This window comes from Nematolebias whitei, chromosome 6, assembly GCF_014905685.2.
Source record: "Nematolebias whitei isolate Nwh7 chromosome 6, NemWhi1, whole genome shotgun sequence".
Taxonomy (NCBI): domain Eukaryota; kingdom Metazoa; phylum Chordata; class Actinopteri; order Cyprinodontiformes; family Rivulidae; genus Nematolebias; species Nematolebias whitei.
The window spans coordinates 40,536,849-40,549,790 of record NC_056503.1 but is presented as its reverse complement, the minus strand read 5'-3'; the positions used below and the strand labels follow the sequence as shown (position 1 = coordinate 40,549,790).

Below are 12,942 nucleotides of genomic sequence, written 5' to 3'. Positions count from 1 at the left end.
CTTAGAGATTATATCCCAACATAGGAATAAAACACAACTTTGCAGACACATTCTTTATTTGTAAGGAGACAGTTGTGTCTCAGCATGATGAATCTATAAAAAAAATTAAATGAAATGAAATTTAATCTTGTTAACAAACTGAGATTTGTGCTCATGTTTAAATACCATAGACATGGGAATGTGTTTTGTGTAGGGGATGCTGTGAATTGAAACAGGCAAAGAATATTTTAATACTAAATAAATGCATTGAAATGCACAGTACCAGTGTGCGTGTTTGTCTTATGAACATTAAAAATATGTTGTACAAATAACTATAAAACTGCAATCAGGACCTAATGCTGCTTTGTTGTCTGTTTTTTTTTTTTTTTTTTTTTTTTTTTTGGGGGGGGGGGGGGTGTGTTAAACATGAAATACACAATAATTAGAGACTGGACTGGAAGCTGTAGGTTGAAGGTTACCATGTTTTTAAATCCCTAGTTAAACAAGACTTTTGCCTCACTAAAAATAAAATTACACTAGATATATATATTTTTTTCAGCTATTGATTTTTGTTGGGTAACTTAGTGTTTGCCTTGATGTGGTCCAACCAAATATAAAAATTTAGAACACTTAGTTTGATGTTTATTTAAGGCTTTAGAAGTATCATGTTACGCTGTGACTGACAGTGTCCCAGCCCATTAGTGAGTTGGGAGGGCGTGTAGGTGGAGCTTTCATTTCGAGTGTGCAGTCTCTGGCTCCTGGCTCCAAAGAATACAACATGGTGAACTTCAAAAAATTATTTTGGTGTCAATTTAGATCAACAGGATCAACTGATGATGCTTCATCAAGGTTTATTGTTAGGTTTTAATGGTTTTAGGCAGCTGTGAAATTATGTCCATAAATATGTAATTATAGTCCTGTTTTTTAAACATACCACTAGCAGCGCAAATAAAAACAGTTTTTATTCATGTTTTATATTACATTAATTTAATCCATTCAGTCATCATATCCCCATGCATTCATCAGGGGACGCTGCAGCACCCTCAGAACCCCTACTTCCCGAAACCTTATATGGTGATTTGTATTTGGTTGTAAAGATCCTTCATATAGTGCTGTATTCTGTAGTCCTCTGAATCTGCCAGTATAAACTCAACACCTAAAGCTCATTCTTCCCAGTTCAAATGTGTTGTTTTATACAATAAGACATATATCTTACATTAATCATTCAAATAAAAAAAGTAAAGTAAAAAAGTAAAGCATGAGCAGCCTTAGGTTTTGTTTTAGATCAGCTGTGAGTGGATGTTTAAAAAGTCAAGAAATCAATTGGAATTCAGAGATAGGAAGACATCTATCAGTCTGTCCGTCGAACTGCTCACATGAGCAGAAACAGCTGGACAGAGAAGGCAGCTGTGCTCTCACAAACTCCAGCCAGCAAGCCCGCAACAAAAAGTTGGGAATAAATGCCTGACTCACTGGTGCTGGGAAGGTGTGGACTACCATGGGAATAAGTGACTTAACTGGGCGTGTCGTCAAACCCACAGGTAATTTCGACACTCTTTCCTTGCTATATCCAGGTTGATGTCACTCGGTGTTCCTGAAGTTTCAACAAAGGGGTCGTAGGGAGAAAGAATGGAGGCACAACTTACTCTAAATCACATGTAAGTTGTTTTTATAGATCTGTTTTTATCATTTTATAACCAAACATTTATTTTAGCTGTTTGCAGACACACAGAGTTAGCATTTTGGGTGTGTGTGGAGGTGGGGTGGGTAGAAAAACACCATTAGGGCTACATAAGTTCTTCTTTTTCCCCCATCTTGTTTGTTTAAACACTTGACAAATGTTCTGTTTAAAGTATGATCACGTGTCCGACCTTCGGTATTTGTTTTCCACAAGTAACAACTTGTAGATAAGAAAGTGACCCGTGATTGTGGCTCTCAAGAATTCAGTGTGACTTGAAGCTTTCAGCAGTTCTTTGTTCCCATCACACTATAATCAATTGTAATGGAAGCAAGTTTGTGTACAATTCCTTGCATTGTAGCGATTACCAGAAATAGCTACCAGTTAAACCGACAGTTTTAAATAATCCATGACTAATGGCTATTTCACACTCTTATATTAAAATAAACCTTCAGAACAGCTAATACCACTGGGAATCCTGAACTATAAGCTAAAATCCTGTCTTTTTTCATAGGATTGTAAATACTTCTCGAACCTTCTAAGACACCCTACTGCAACAAGAGATGCATCTAGGAAGCTCTCCAGTTCCTCCACCTCCACCACCACCACCTCTTCTACCACCTCCACCACCAGCCCCTGGACTCCCTCTATCCCAACATGGACCAGGTCTCATTGGTCGCCGACAGTCCAGGATGCGCAACTTTAACTGGGAGACGCTTCCCAAACACAGCGTGATAGGAAAACACAACATCTGGACAGCCGACAAGACCGATGGAGGATATGAGCTGGACACTGATCACATAGAGGAGTTGTTCAGCCATAACCATGGCCAGCAGCACCCCAAAGGCCTGAACCGTCACAGTCTCAGGGGGCAGCTGCCTTCTGGTCATGGGGAAATGGTGAGGAAGTTCACACTTATACGTCACAAATTCAGATTTAAACTCAAAACCCTATGGCCTGCATTACAATGTTTGATGTTTTACAATTAAATGCTGATATATGAATTTTTTTTCTCAAATGCATTTAAGATAAACATCTGAACAACCTTCACCCCCCTCCTTTTAAAATGTACAACTCCTCCTGCTGCTTACATTTTTTAGAAATTGGCAACTTATTCCTGGTAGCTCATCACAATACACAACATACAAGTTCTGTTTCAAGAATAAAAATGGAAGCTATTTATATCTCTTCAATATTTTAAATATAATCATGTTTTACTAGAACAGTAATAAACAATTATGTAACTATGCAAAACATTGGATGTAAAAGAAGTCAAAACAAGGGTGGAGTTACAATTTTCTTTCATATATGTTTACCAAAGGAAGGAATAATTGTCCCCGGAACAGTAGTCTGTGCGCTCAAGTGTCACTATTGTGTGTTGTAAACAGCATTTACGTCTAGAATTGTACATCATTCCAGTTTTGTCAAACAAAAGTAGGTTAAAATGTGTTCATAACCCTTTACTTTGCCTCGTTTAGGCTCTTGGAACAGGCCAAAATTTATTGCTGATATAAAATATTAGGCTTCCTCTCCCCCAGACAGTTCGATACGGTCAGCACAAAGAAACTTCAACCTTTGGAATCAGCTGTCATTTTGGAAAGCTGAGATGTTTATGACAGAGGTGTTTTTTCAAGCCAATAATTCATTATCTCAACTGTCATACTTCTATATCTCTTCCCTGTTCCAGGTTTCCATCCTCAGCTCCAAGAGGAGCATGAACATTGGAATATTCCTGAAGCAGTTCAAGCGGTGAGTCAGTGGTACCACTTTTGGGGTGTAACTGCTTTTGCTCAATGATTTCTTCAGGTAATACGTGTAAAACAACACAGGATGCAACATGGCTGCATCACACTGACAAAGACAACATGCCCAGACAGGTTTGCTGTACACTGGGACAACCCTCTGGCATCCTGTTCAGATCATATCTGTAACTGAAAGGGTTTGTAAACATATTGTCGGAGGTTACTTAGCAAACACGACAGATATAACAGAACATGAAAGAATGTAACTGTTTATCGAGTAAAACATTTGGGATAAAACTGACAGAAATCCCCACATCAGCTCAAACAGTCCAAAGTGATCACATATAATTTGAACTTCTTTAGTCACTTCCTGCTCTAAGAAAGTGTAGAAAACTTTAGCCAAATATTAGTCCAAGTCCCAACAGCAGTTGAAATTAAAACAGTTGCGATTTTGCTCAGCTATTTAAACAGGCAGAGGCTTGTTGATGTCAGCACTCCCAAGTTTTCCAGTCACACAAAAGGATGGTTTTAACATGGACTCCTAAGATGTTCCCGCCATACACCAACACTGAAAACATTATGGCTGATGATGACTGCAGAGCTGAACATTTCCTGTGTCTCCAACTCCATCCACAGGCCAGTAAAAGACGTGATTGAAGACATTAAATCAGGACGAGGTCTCAGTTTTGGCACTGGAAAACTACGAGAGCTCTGTAGGTTGTTGCCAGATGATGGGGAGGTATTTGACTCGTGTTTTTGAGCATGCAAATCTCTTTATATTACTCATTTTATTGCATACCAAAGAATAAATCCTGCAGACATATGACTTTTAAGCTTTTTTTCTTTAATGTAGCTGAAGCAGCTGGTTGGGTTTAAAGGTGACCCATCTGCTCTACCAGAAGCTGATCTTTTTATGCTACTGCTGGTCAAGATTCCCAGGTAATCCCCTGGATGCACATCTACCACTTATATATTTTAATGTCACTGGTGATTTTCAAATGTAAATGGTGATTTACTGGATGTTTCCTAGTTATGAAGAAAGATTGAACTGCTTAGTGCTGAAAGATGAATTTTTCCCCATCATGAATGAAATGAAAGAATTCATTGGCACTCTGACAGAAGCTGGGAAAGGTATGGTTGGCTTTCCTTCATTTATTTAAATTACTTTTAAATTAGAGCTGTTTGGAGTTTTGATGTTAACACTATATTTCTTCATTTAGAGCTGTTAATGTGCGACAATCTTCATTCTACCATTCGCCTGGTGTTAAAGACGGGAAACTACATGAATGCTGTAAGTGTTTGTTGATGCAGGAGTAACAGAATATTTTCCTTTGTTTTTGTGCATCACTGATCTGAGAGCGTTTGTTTGTTCACAGGGTGGTTATGCAGGGAGTGCAATTGGCTTCCGAATGTCCTCTCTGCTGAAGTTAGCTGATACCAAAGCAAATAAACCTGGAATGAATCTCATGCATTATGTTGTGATGGCAAGTCATCTTCAATACTTTAATTTCTGTCTTGAACTATGGTAGCAAAGTGTGATTGTTCCATAAACTTATTTGTTCTCTACAGCAAGCTCAGAAGGCAGATGTAACACTTCTGAAGTTTCCAGAACAGCTAAAGCACATTGAAGCTGCAGCAAGGTAATAAAAAAATAAAAAAAATAAAAAAACTGTGCATTTTTTTAAATTTGCTTGACAGTTAAATCATTTAATATACTTTTAAACATATTTTTAAGATTAAACAAAAGTGACATTGAAGTTGAGTTTGAAAGGCAAGTGAAGAAAATACAAGATGCCAAATCAAACACCTTGAAACAAGAAGATCTAAAAGCACAGATGGAGGACTTCATAAAGGTGATGGTTGCCACAGGAAATTCAGTCCCGTTTCAGTGAAATCCATCCATGTGTATGTTTCTAACATCTTGGTTTGGGCTTCCATTAGGAAGCTGAGGCTTGCTTGGAAGAAACAGAGACTGATCTGGAAGAGCTTCAGTCAGTTAGTGACTCAGTGGCAGAGTACTTCTGTGAAGACTCCCAGACTTTTAGACTGGAGGAATGTTGCTCTATTTTTCACTCTTTCTGTGAAAAGTTTATTCGGGCCATACAGGTATGCGAATGTGCTGACAGGTTTTTTCACAAGCAATAAAATAAAACTTGTCTTTAGTCATTATTTTGTTATTTTTCTGCAGGAAAACAAGGCCAGAGAGATGGCAGAGGTGAAACGGAAACGTATCGAAAAATTACAGAACGCAGTGAAGCGCAGATCCACGGCTACCTGCTCAAGCAGAGACAAAGAAATGGACGGCATTGCATTAGAGTCTGTACTGCAGAACTTGCTCACCAATCGCAGGAGACCTGGGACGCCTTTGTCCATGCATGGAAGCCCAAGGAGTGGTAGTCCTACTGACGGGAGCCTATCCGAAATCAGTTCTCAGACAAATCTTCCTACTGGAATTCAAAACTATAAAAACAGAGCTAATGAGATGTGCAAAAAAGAGTGGAACTCAGCAATTGAACTCACACAGACATTTTCAAAAGAGAAAGTTCAGTTACATTTTGAAAACAATAAACCGGAAGGTGACAACACCCATGAAGAAAAAATCAAGTCTTCCCAAAAGGAGAACTCTCAGAATGTAACACAGCAACCCCAAAAGACCTTCAGAGCCCTCTCAACAGTTAGATCGTTCTCCGCCAACTCTGAGGAAGATGAGGAAGACATGCAAGACAACAATGAGGAGGAGGCCCAAAAGTTGCGTGAAGCATCTCGAAAGGTTTTGCAGTATCAGAGCAGCCATGGCAGTGCTTCGTCAGTGGACTTCTCTCTGGAAAACCAGAAATCTCCTCCTACAAAGACCACCTTGCCTCGTCAGCTCACGTTTGATGAGGAAACTCAAAGGTATCCTGGTGACCCAACCAATGAGGATTTGGTTCAATTTTTGCTCGGCCCTCATTCTTCCTCAAAACGTAACCTCGGCCGCCGACATACTCTACCTACTAAAATTAAAGAGCAGAAAGATAACCTGGAGATCCAGTCTACAATTATAAGTCCAAATCTTGTGCAACAGGTCAAAGAATCCCAAGCAGGACAGAATGTTGGACATGAACCCTCAAAGCCAGTTTTTGATTTCACTGATCTTTCCCAGAACTTAAAGAAATCCAGTGGTCAGGACCAGAATTCTCCATCAGCAGAAAAGAAAAGTAAACCAAACGATCCTTCAGTCCATTCTCCAGATGGAGGCTTCCAGGAGCTAAACCTGAAGGACAAATCAATGGAGAGCACTGACAGCCACCAACAGATAAATAATGAGAACGTTCTTCCAAGAAGTAACTGGTTTAAGACTGAGAACCCAGGATTTTTTTTCAACTTTTTAAAACGCTTGGGAGATTTGAGCAAACAGCAGAACAGCAAGGAAACCGTTCCTAAGGGCACAGATTCTAGTGTGTAGACATGGAAAATACATGACAACATGTATTAGTTTGAAGCTCATGTAATTGAAAACATAAATGTTAATCAGCCATTAAGAGTTGAATTCAGGAAATATATTAATGAGATATAATTACATGTTATATCATGATGACATTATAGTGTTTTCCTTTATTTGAATTTTGAAAGGGAGTTTTAGGAAACTGAAGAATGTTTGTAAGATGGTATTTTGTATGTTGTACCACTAGATGGCAAGATTGGATAGTAAATTGAAATGGAAGCTTGAGCTGTGACAAGCGTTTTAGCCTCTTTTTAAAGTTAGAGAGGCCAAACTGAGATGGTTGGGACATGTGCAGAGGAGGAATAGTGGGTGTATTTGGTAGAAGTATGTTAGAAATGAAGCTGTCAGGAAAAATATAAAGAGCAATTCCAAAGAGGAGGTTAAATGATATAGTTAGAAAGGACATGGAAGTATACGGAGTCAGGACAGAGGATGTCGAGGACAGAGTGGAGGATGACTCTGAAGAGGGAAGAGCTGAAAAAAAAAAAAGTTATGAAAAGTGTTTTTAATTTGCAGGCAATTTGTATGTTGGGTGTCAAAAGAAAGATGGAAAAACTTGCCGTGAGGCATTTGACTACACTTTTTATCCATAAATAATATATTTTGCTGCTCAGAATGTCAACCAAACTTAGATAAGTGAGTAGGTTTACACTGGTTTCTCTTTGTCAGAAATGAAAATCAAGAATGTACAGAGAAAGTGTTGAGGCTGGTGATAGAAGAGCAATTTCAGCTTAGAAGAAAGAAACTGAATCTGTATTAAAATATGTTGCTGCATCTATTTTTATATGACTGTTTGCTTGTCTTTACTAATTGTATATAATTTTTTCCTAATTTGAAGCTGTACAATAATTAATATATTTTCATTGCAATTCTTCAGGTTCCTTGTTTCTTGTTTTAAATCACATCATATGTGCATAAGCTTGTTGTTTAGTTATACTGAATGTATTGTTCATGTAAAATGGGTCAGTGTCACAAAGACTGCGTCTATCGGAACACTTCTGACCCATGGAGAGTCTGGGAAAGTGAACAATGCTGATCCTAAACCAACACGTTAAAGGCATGACAGTGAAGACCACATATGATTCAACGAATGTGAATCTACATCACAGCTAAATATAGCCCCATTAGGAAATTAATCAGCTAATTCATTCTTGAGTTTATAAAATTTGTTCATGTTAAGGTTGCTAGTTTCAATTATTAGAATGATTACTTCATCAATATTACATTGGGTACTCCCACTTGAGTGCTTCTATTACATAATGTAAAACTGTGCTCGATCTGACGGCCTTTAGAATGTTCTGGAGATATAAAATCTAAATGACATATTTTAACATTCAAACTATAGCAATTTAAAAGATAACATAAACTAACTTATATTTGTCAATTTAATATAAATGAAGTTAAATATATGTAAAATGGTTGAGGAGTTCTAAATCTATTCTCCAACTATATGTATTTAAATAGTTATAAACAAAAATCAATTTTGTACAAATGTAAAGTCTTATGTTATCAGCAAGGATTGATGATATATAATCAAAGTGTGCTGGGCCTGATTTCATACTCCAGCTAAAGATGAGTTTCTGTTTGGACATGTTATAATAGTGTCTTTTGTTAAAAAATAATCAAAACTGTGATTAATGTGGAAGCAGAAGAGTTCTCCCTATTTTGTTTTGTTTGTTGGCATTCTTTAGTATGATAAAAGATCTTGTAATGGAAAACATACCAACAAAATGTAATAAGAAATAGCGACACTACATAAAAAATAAAATAAAATCATATTTAAAGCTTCAATTTTACATGTTCAAACAAACTTTAAGTTTTCTATGTGTATATATATATATATATATATATATATATATATATATATGTATGATTATTTGTGCAAAAATGTTCCATAATATCTGTTTCCTAGTACAGTCAATAGATCAATAACAGCGTAACACAGCACATTGAAATATTAATTTGTTTAAAGTTAATTACTTTTATTGCAAAATTACATAAATTGTAGTTTTTCAGAATTAGGATTCTTTATTTAACAATAATTACAAACAGCATTAAGGATCAGAGAAATGCCCGTCATGCAGTGAGGCTTGTACTGTGGACACGTGCTCCGTTCACCTCTGCAGCTAGACTGCTGCAGCCATCTTGACTAAACTGGAAGCAGTCTCCATGGCAACTCCACCTTGCAAAGAGCCAAAGAAGGCTGTTTACCCTCCAAGCCCCACCCCCCAACAAACTTCTCATTCCCTGTATTATCACGACAGCCACAGAGACACTATGCACATTTCACACATTCAGAGTTCCAGCTTCTCTTTTTCAACTTCAGTAAATCATATGGATAATTTTTATTTGTATTTTTTTATGACCTCATATGTAAACTTAAGCTTTTGCATTCCACTTCCATATTTTAGGCCTCTAAAAATCAGATTTTTCCACTCTATACACACAGTTATTCTGTATCCACATTTATACCCCATCTTACTGACCACTTTTCCTAAAACGAATCGTTAAAATGTAATAGTTCTCATTTGAAACTATTTCTATCCATGTGATTCTCGACCTCCCATTGTGTAATAATAATAATAATAATAATAATAATAATAATAATGGGTGATTTCAATATTCATGTAGATGTTGAAAGTGATAGCTCAAGCATAGCCTTTAAAAAACTTAATAGAGTCAGTTGGTTTTACCCAAAACATCGGAACACCTACTCACTCTCATCATCACACCCTTGACCCAGTTCTGACCATGGCATTGAAATTAATAATTTTGTTATATTTCCTCAAAGTCCTGTTGTGTCTAACCATTTTTTAATTACCTTTGAGTTTACATTAAATGACTACACAGTCACTGAGAATAAATTTCATTTTAGCAGGTGCTTATCAGAAAACGCTGTAACCAAATTTAAAGATTCTCTTACACCATTTTCCTCTGTCTTGCAGAGTAATAAATACATCAGAGAGCAGTGGCTTAGATCATCTAGCTGATAATTTTACAACTACTTTGCAAACTTCACTCGATAAAACTGCTCTGCTGAAAAATAAAGTAATCAATCAGAGGATATTAGCTCCTTGGTTCAATTCTGAGTTACATACTTTAAAACAGACATCTAGAAAGCTAGAAAGAAAATGGTGCTCCACTGACGTTGAGGAATCATACTTATCCTATAGAGATAGCCTGCTAACGTACAAAAAAGCACTCCGTAAAGCTAGAACTTTATAATTCATCTTTAATTAATGAGAATAAAAACAACCCCAGGTTCCTTTTCAGTACCATAGTTAGTCTAATGAAAAATCCTATCTCTGTTGATTCAAGTATCCCTAAATCTATAAGCAGTGATGACTTCATGAAATTATTTATAAATAGAATTGGTTCCCTTAGTGAAAAATTCAGGGCAGCACGGTGGCGCAACTGGTAGAGCTGCTGCCTCTCAGCGAGCAGGTCCTTGGTTCAAACCCCGGTCCAGGGGCCTTCTGGGTGGAGTTTGCATGTTCTCTCCATGCATGCGTGGGTTTTCTCCGGGTACTCCGGTTTCCTCTCACAGACCAAAAACATGCATGTTAGGCTGATTGGTAACTCTAAATTGTCCCTAGGTGTGAGTGGGAGAGTGAATGGTTGTTTGTCTCGTTTGTCTCTATGTGGCCCTGTGATGGACTTGCGACCCGTCCAGGGTGTACCCCGCCCCTCGCACAGTGATTGCTGGACATGGGCACCAGCGACCCCCGTTACCCAAAATGGAATAAGCGGGTAAAGATAATGGATGGATGGATGGATGAGTGAAAAATTCAAACCAACATTCCTAGTATCGCCTCTGGTTCTGTGTCAGATGAGACAACTTTAAAAATGTCTCTAGAACCTGATTTATGTTTGGACTATTTTTGTCTTGTTGAGCTCTTTGAATTATCAAAAATAATAGCTTCATCCAAGCCATCCATGTCTGCTAGATCCCGTCCCAACCAGGGATGGGATCTAGCAGATACAGAAAGCAGATACACTGATTCAGTTGATCATAATATTCTATTACAGAGACTTGAATATGATATTGGAATTACAGAAATGGCTCTAAATTGGTTTAAATCATATCTATCTGATAAATTACAATTTGTAAATGTAAATAATGAATCTTTATCATACACCAAAATTAGTCATGGAGTTCCTCAAGGTTCAGTGCTTGGACCAATACTCGTTACCTTGTATGTGCTTCTATTAGGTAATGTTAACAGCATGGGATAAATTTTCATTGTGATCTGATGATACACAGCTACATTTGTCCATGAAACCCAATTAATCCAATCAACTACTTAGACTACAAGCATGTCTTAAAGACAACCTGGCTGACCCAAATTTTTCTGCTTTTGAATACAGACAAAACAGGTTTTAGTTTTTGGTCCTGAGCATCTTATGAATACATTTTTCAGTCTTTCACCATCCTTGGATGACATTAATCTGGCCTCCAACTCTAATGTTAAAACTCTTGGTGTTATTTTTAATCAGGACATGTATTTTATCCCCCACATTAAAAACGTTACTAGAACTGCCTTATAATATCGCTAAAATTAGAAACATCTTATCTAAAAATGATGCAGAAAAACTGGTTCATGCATTTGTCACGTCTAGACTGGACTATTGCAATGGTTTGTTATCTGGATGTCCAAATACTTCTTTAAAAAGTCTTCAGTTGATCCAAAATGCTGCTGACAGAGTCTTAACTAGAATTAGTAGGAGATATCATCTCTCCAGTTTTAGCTTCGCTCTACTGGCTCCCTGTCAAGTCCAGAATTGAATTCAAAATCTTATTTATAACCTACAAAGTTCTCAACAACCTAGCTCCAGCTTATATTTGAGATTTTATTGTTCCATATTTTCCTAACAGAGCACTTCACTCTAAGATTGCAGGCTTACTCTTAGTTCCTAGAGTTTCCAAAAGTGGAATGGGAGGAAGATATTTCAGTTATCAGGCTCCTCTCTTGTGGAACCAACTTCTAGATTCTGTCCATAAGGCTGACACATTGTCCAGTTTTAAGACTGGGCTTAAGACTTTCCTTTTTGATAAATCCTATAATTAGGGTTGGCTTGTCATGCTCTCTTAAGCTTGGACTACTAGAGGACAAATTGACCTAATTTTCTTAAATAAATGTCTAAAATTGAATAGTTTTCATTTGATACTATTTCTATCTTAACGTTGTTCTTGACCTGCCATTGTGTATCTGTTCCTACCAAACCCAGCCGGTCGAAGCAGATGGCCGCTTGTTCTGAGCCTGGTTCTGCTAAAGGTTTCTTCCTCATGAGGGACTTTTTCCTTTCCACTGTCGCCTTCATGCTCGCTCAACATGAGAGTTCTGTGAGGAAGTTAAACTCAAAGCAATCTGCTCCTCAGATAAATAATGTTAAATTATTATTTTTATATATATGAATGTTTCTTTTAACTTAATTTTATATATGCATGTTTCTGTTCAGTGCCCTGAGATGAATTCTGTTGTAACTTGGCATTATATAAATAAACTGAATTTAATTGAATTCAGAGTCATTACATGCTTTGACTTTAAGCCTCATACCACTATTAACTATAGAGCTGTCAATCTGAGTAAACAGACCCGTGCCTGTGCTTTCTTTCAAACATTTTGTTTCACTTTGCCAAACTCTAATTAATTAGTTATTTTACAGTTTAAAGTTGCCTGCCTCAGGTGTAAAAACTTTTTTTTTTCAATTAAATTCAATACAGTTCAATTCAGTTTATTCATATAGTGCCAAGTCACAACAGAAGTCATCTCAGGGCACTGAACAGAAACATTCAAATATAAAAATAATAACTTAACACTTTTTTTTTAGAGCATACTCTTTTTTTGGTTGCTTTCAACAAAACATTACGTGTCAATAATTTACAGTTAAAATGTAACCTTTATCCTTTTAAGGATGAAAGGTAGCTGCACCACAAACCTCTGTCACCTCTGCCTTCCTCCATGTTCGACTTGCTCCATGAGCTCCTCCCCCTTGTTCAGGCCACGCCCCTAAAGCTATCCTTTCGCTCGTCCTCTTCCTCACTGTCCGCGTCTTCT

The 12,942-nt window shown here is 37.2% G+C and overlaps 1 protein-coding gene across 2 annotated transcripts; it reads left to right on the top strand.

Annotated features, from left to right (window-relative positions):
• The first annotated feature begins 1,357 nt into the window (after positions 1 to 1,357).
• LOC119410717 (FH2 domain-containing protein 1) lies at positions 1,358 to 8,000 on the top strand. 2 transcript variants are annotated; one of them, XM_037677614.1, is made up of 12 exons: positions 1,358 to 1,520; positions 2,172 to 2,556; positions 3,345 to 3,406; positions 4,036 to 4,138; positions 4,253 to 4,338; positions 4,430 to 4,530; positions 4,620 to 4,690; positions 4,776 to 4,883; positions 4,969 to 5,039; positions 5,135 to 5,252; positions 5,341 to 5,505; positions 5,588 to 8,000. In XM_037677614.1, the coding sequence occupies exons 2-12, from the start codon at positions 2,221 to 2,223 to the stop codon at positions 6,842 to 6,844; spliced, it is 2,478 nt and encodes an 825-aa protein (XP_037533542.1). In that variant the 5' UTR covers positions 1,358 to 1,520; positions 2,172 to 2,220; the 3' UTR covers positions 6,845 to 8,000. The 2 variants fall into 2 exon arrangements, with proteins under 2 accessions (XP_037533542.1, XP_037533543.1); XM_037677615.1 differs by lacking the exon at positions 1,358 to 1,520 and adding an exon at positions 1,567 to 1,637.
• Positions 8,001 to 12,942: the final 4,942 nt, after the last annotated feature.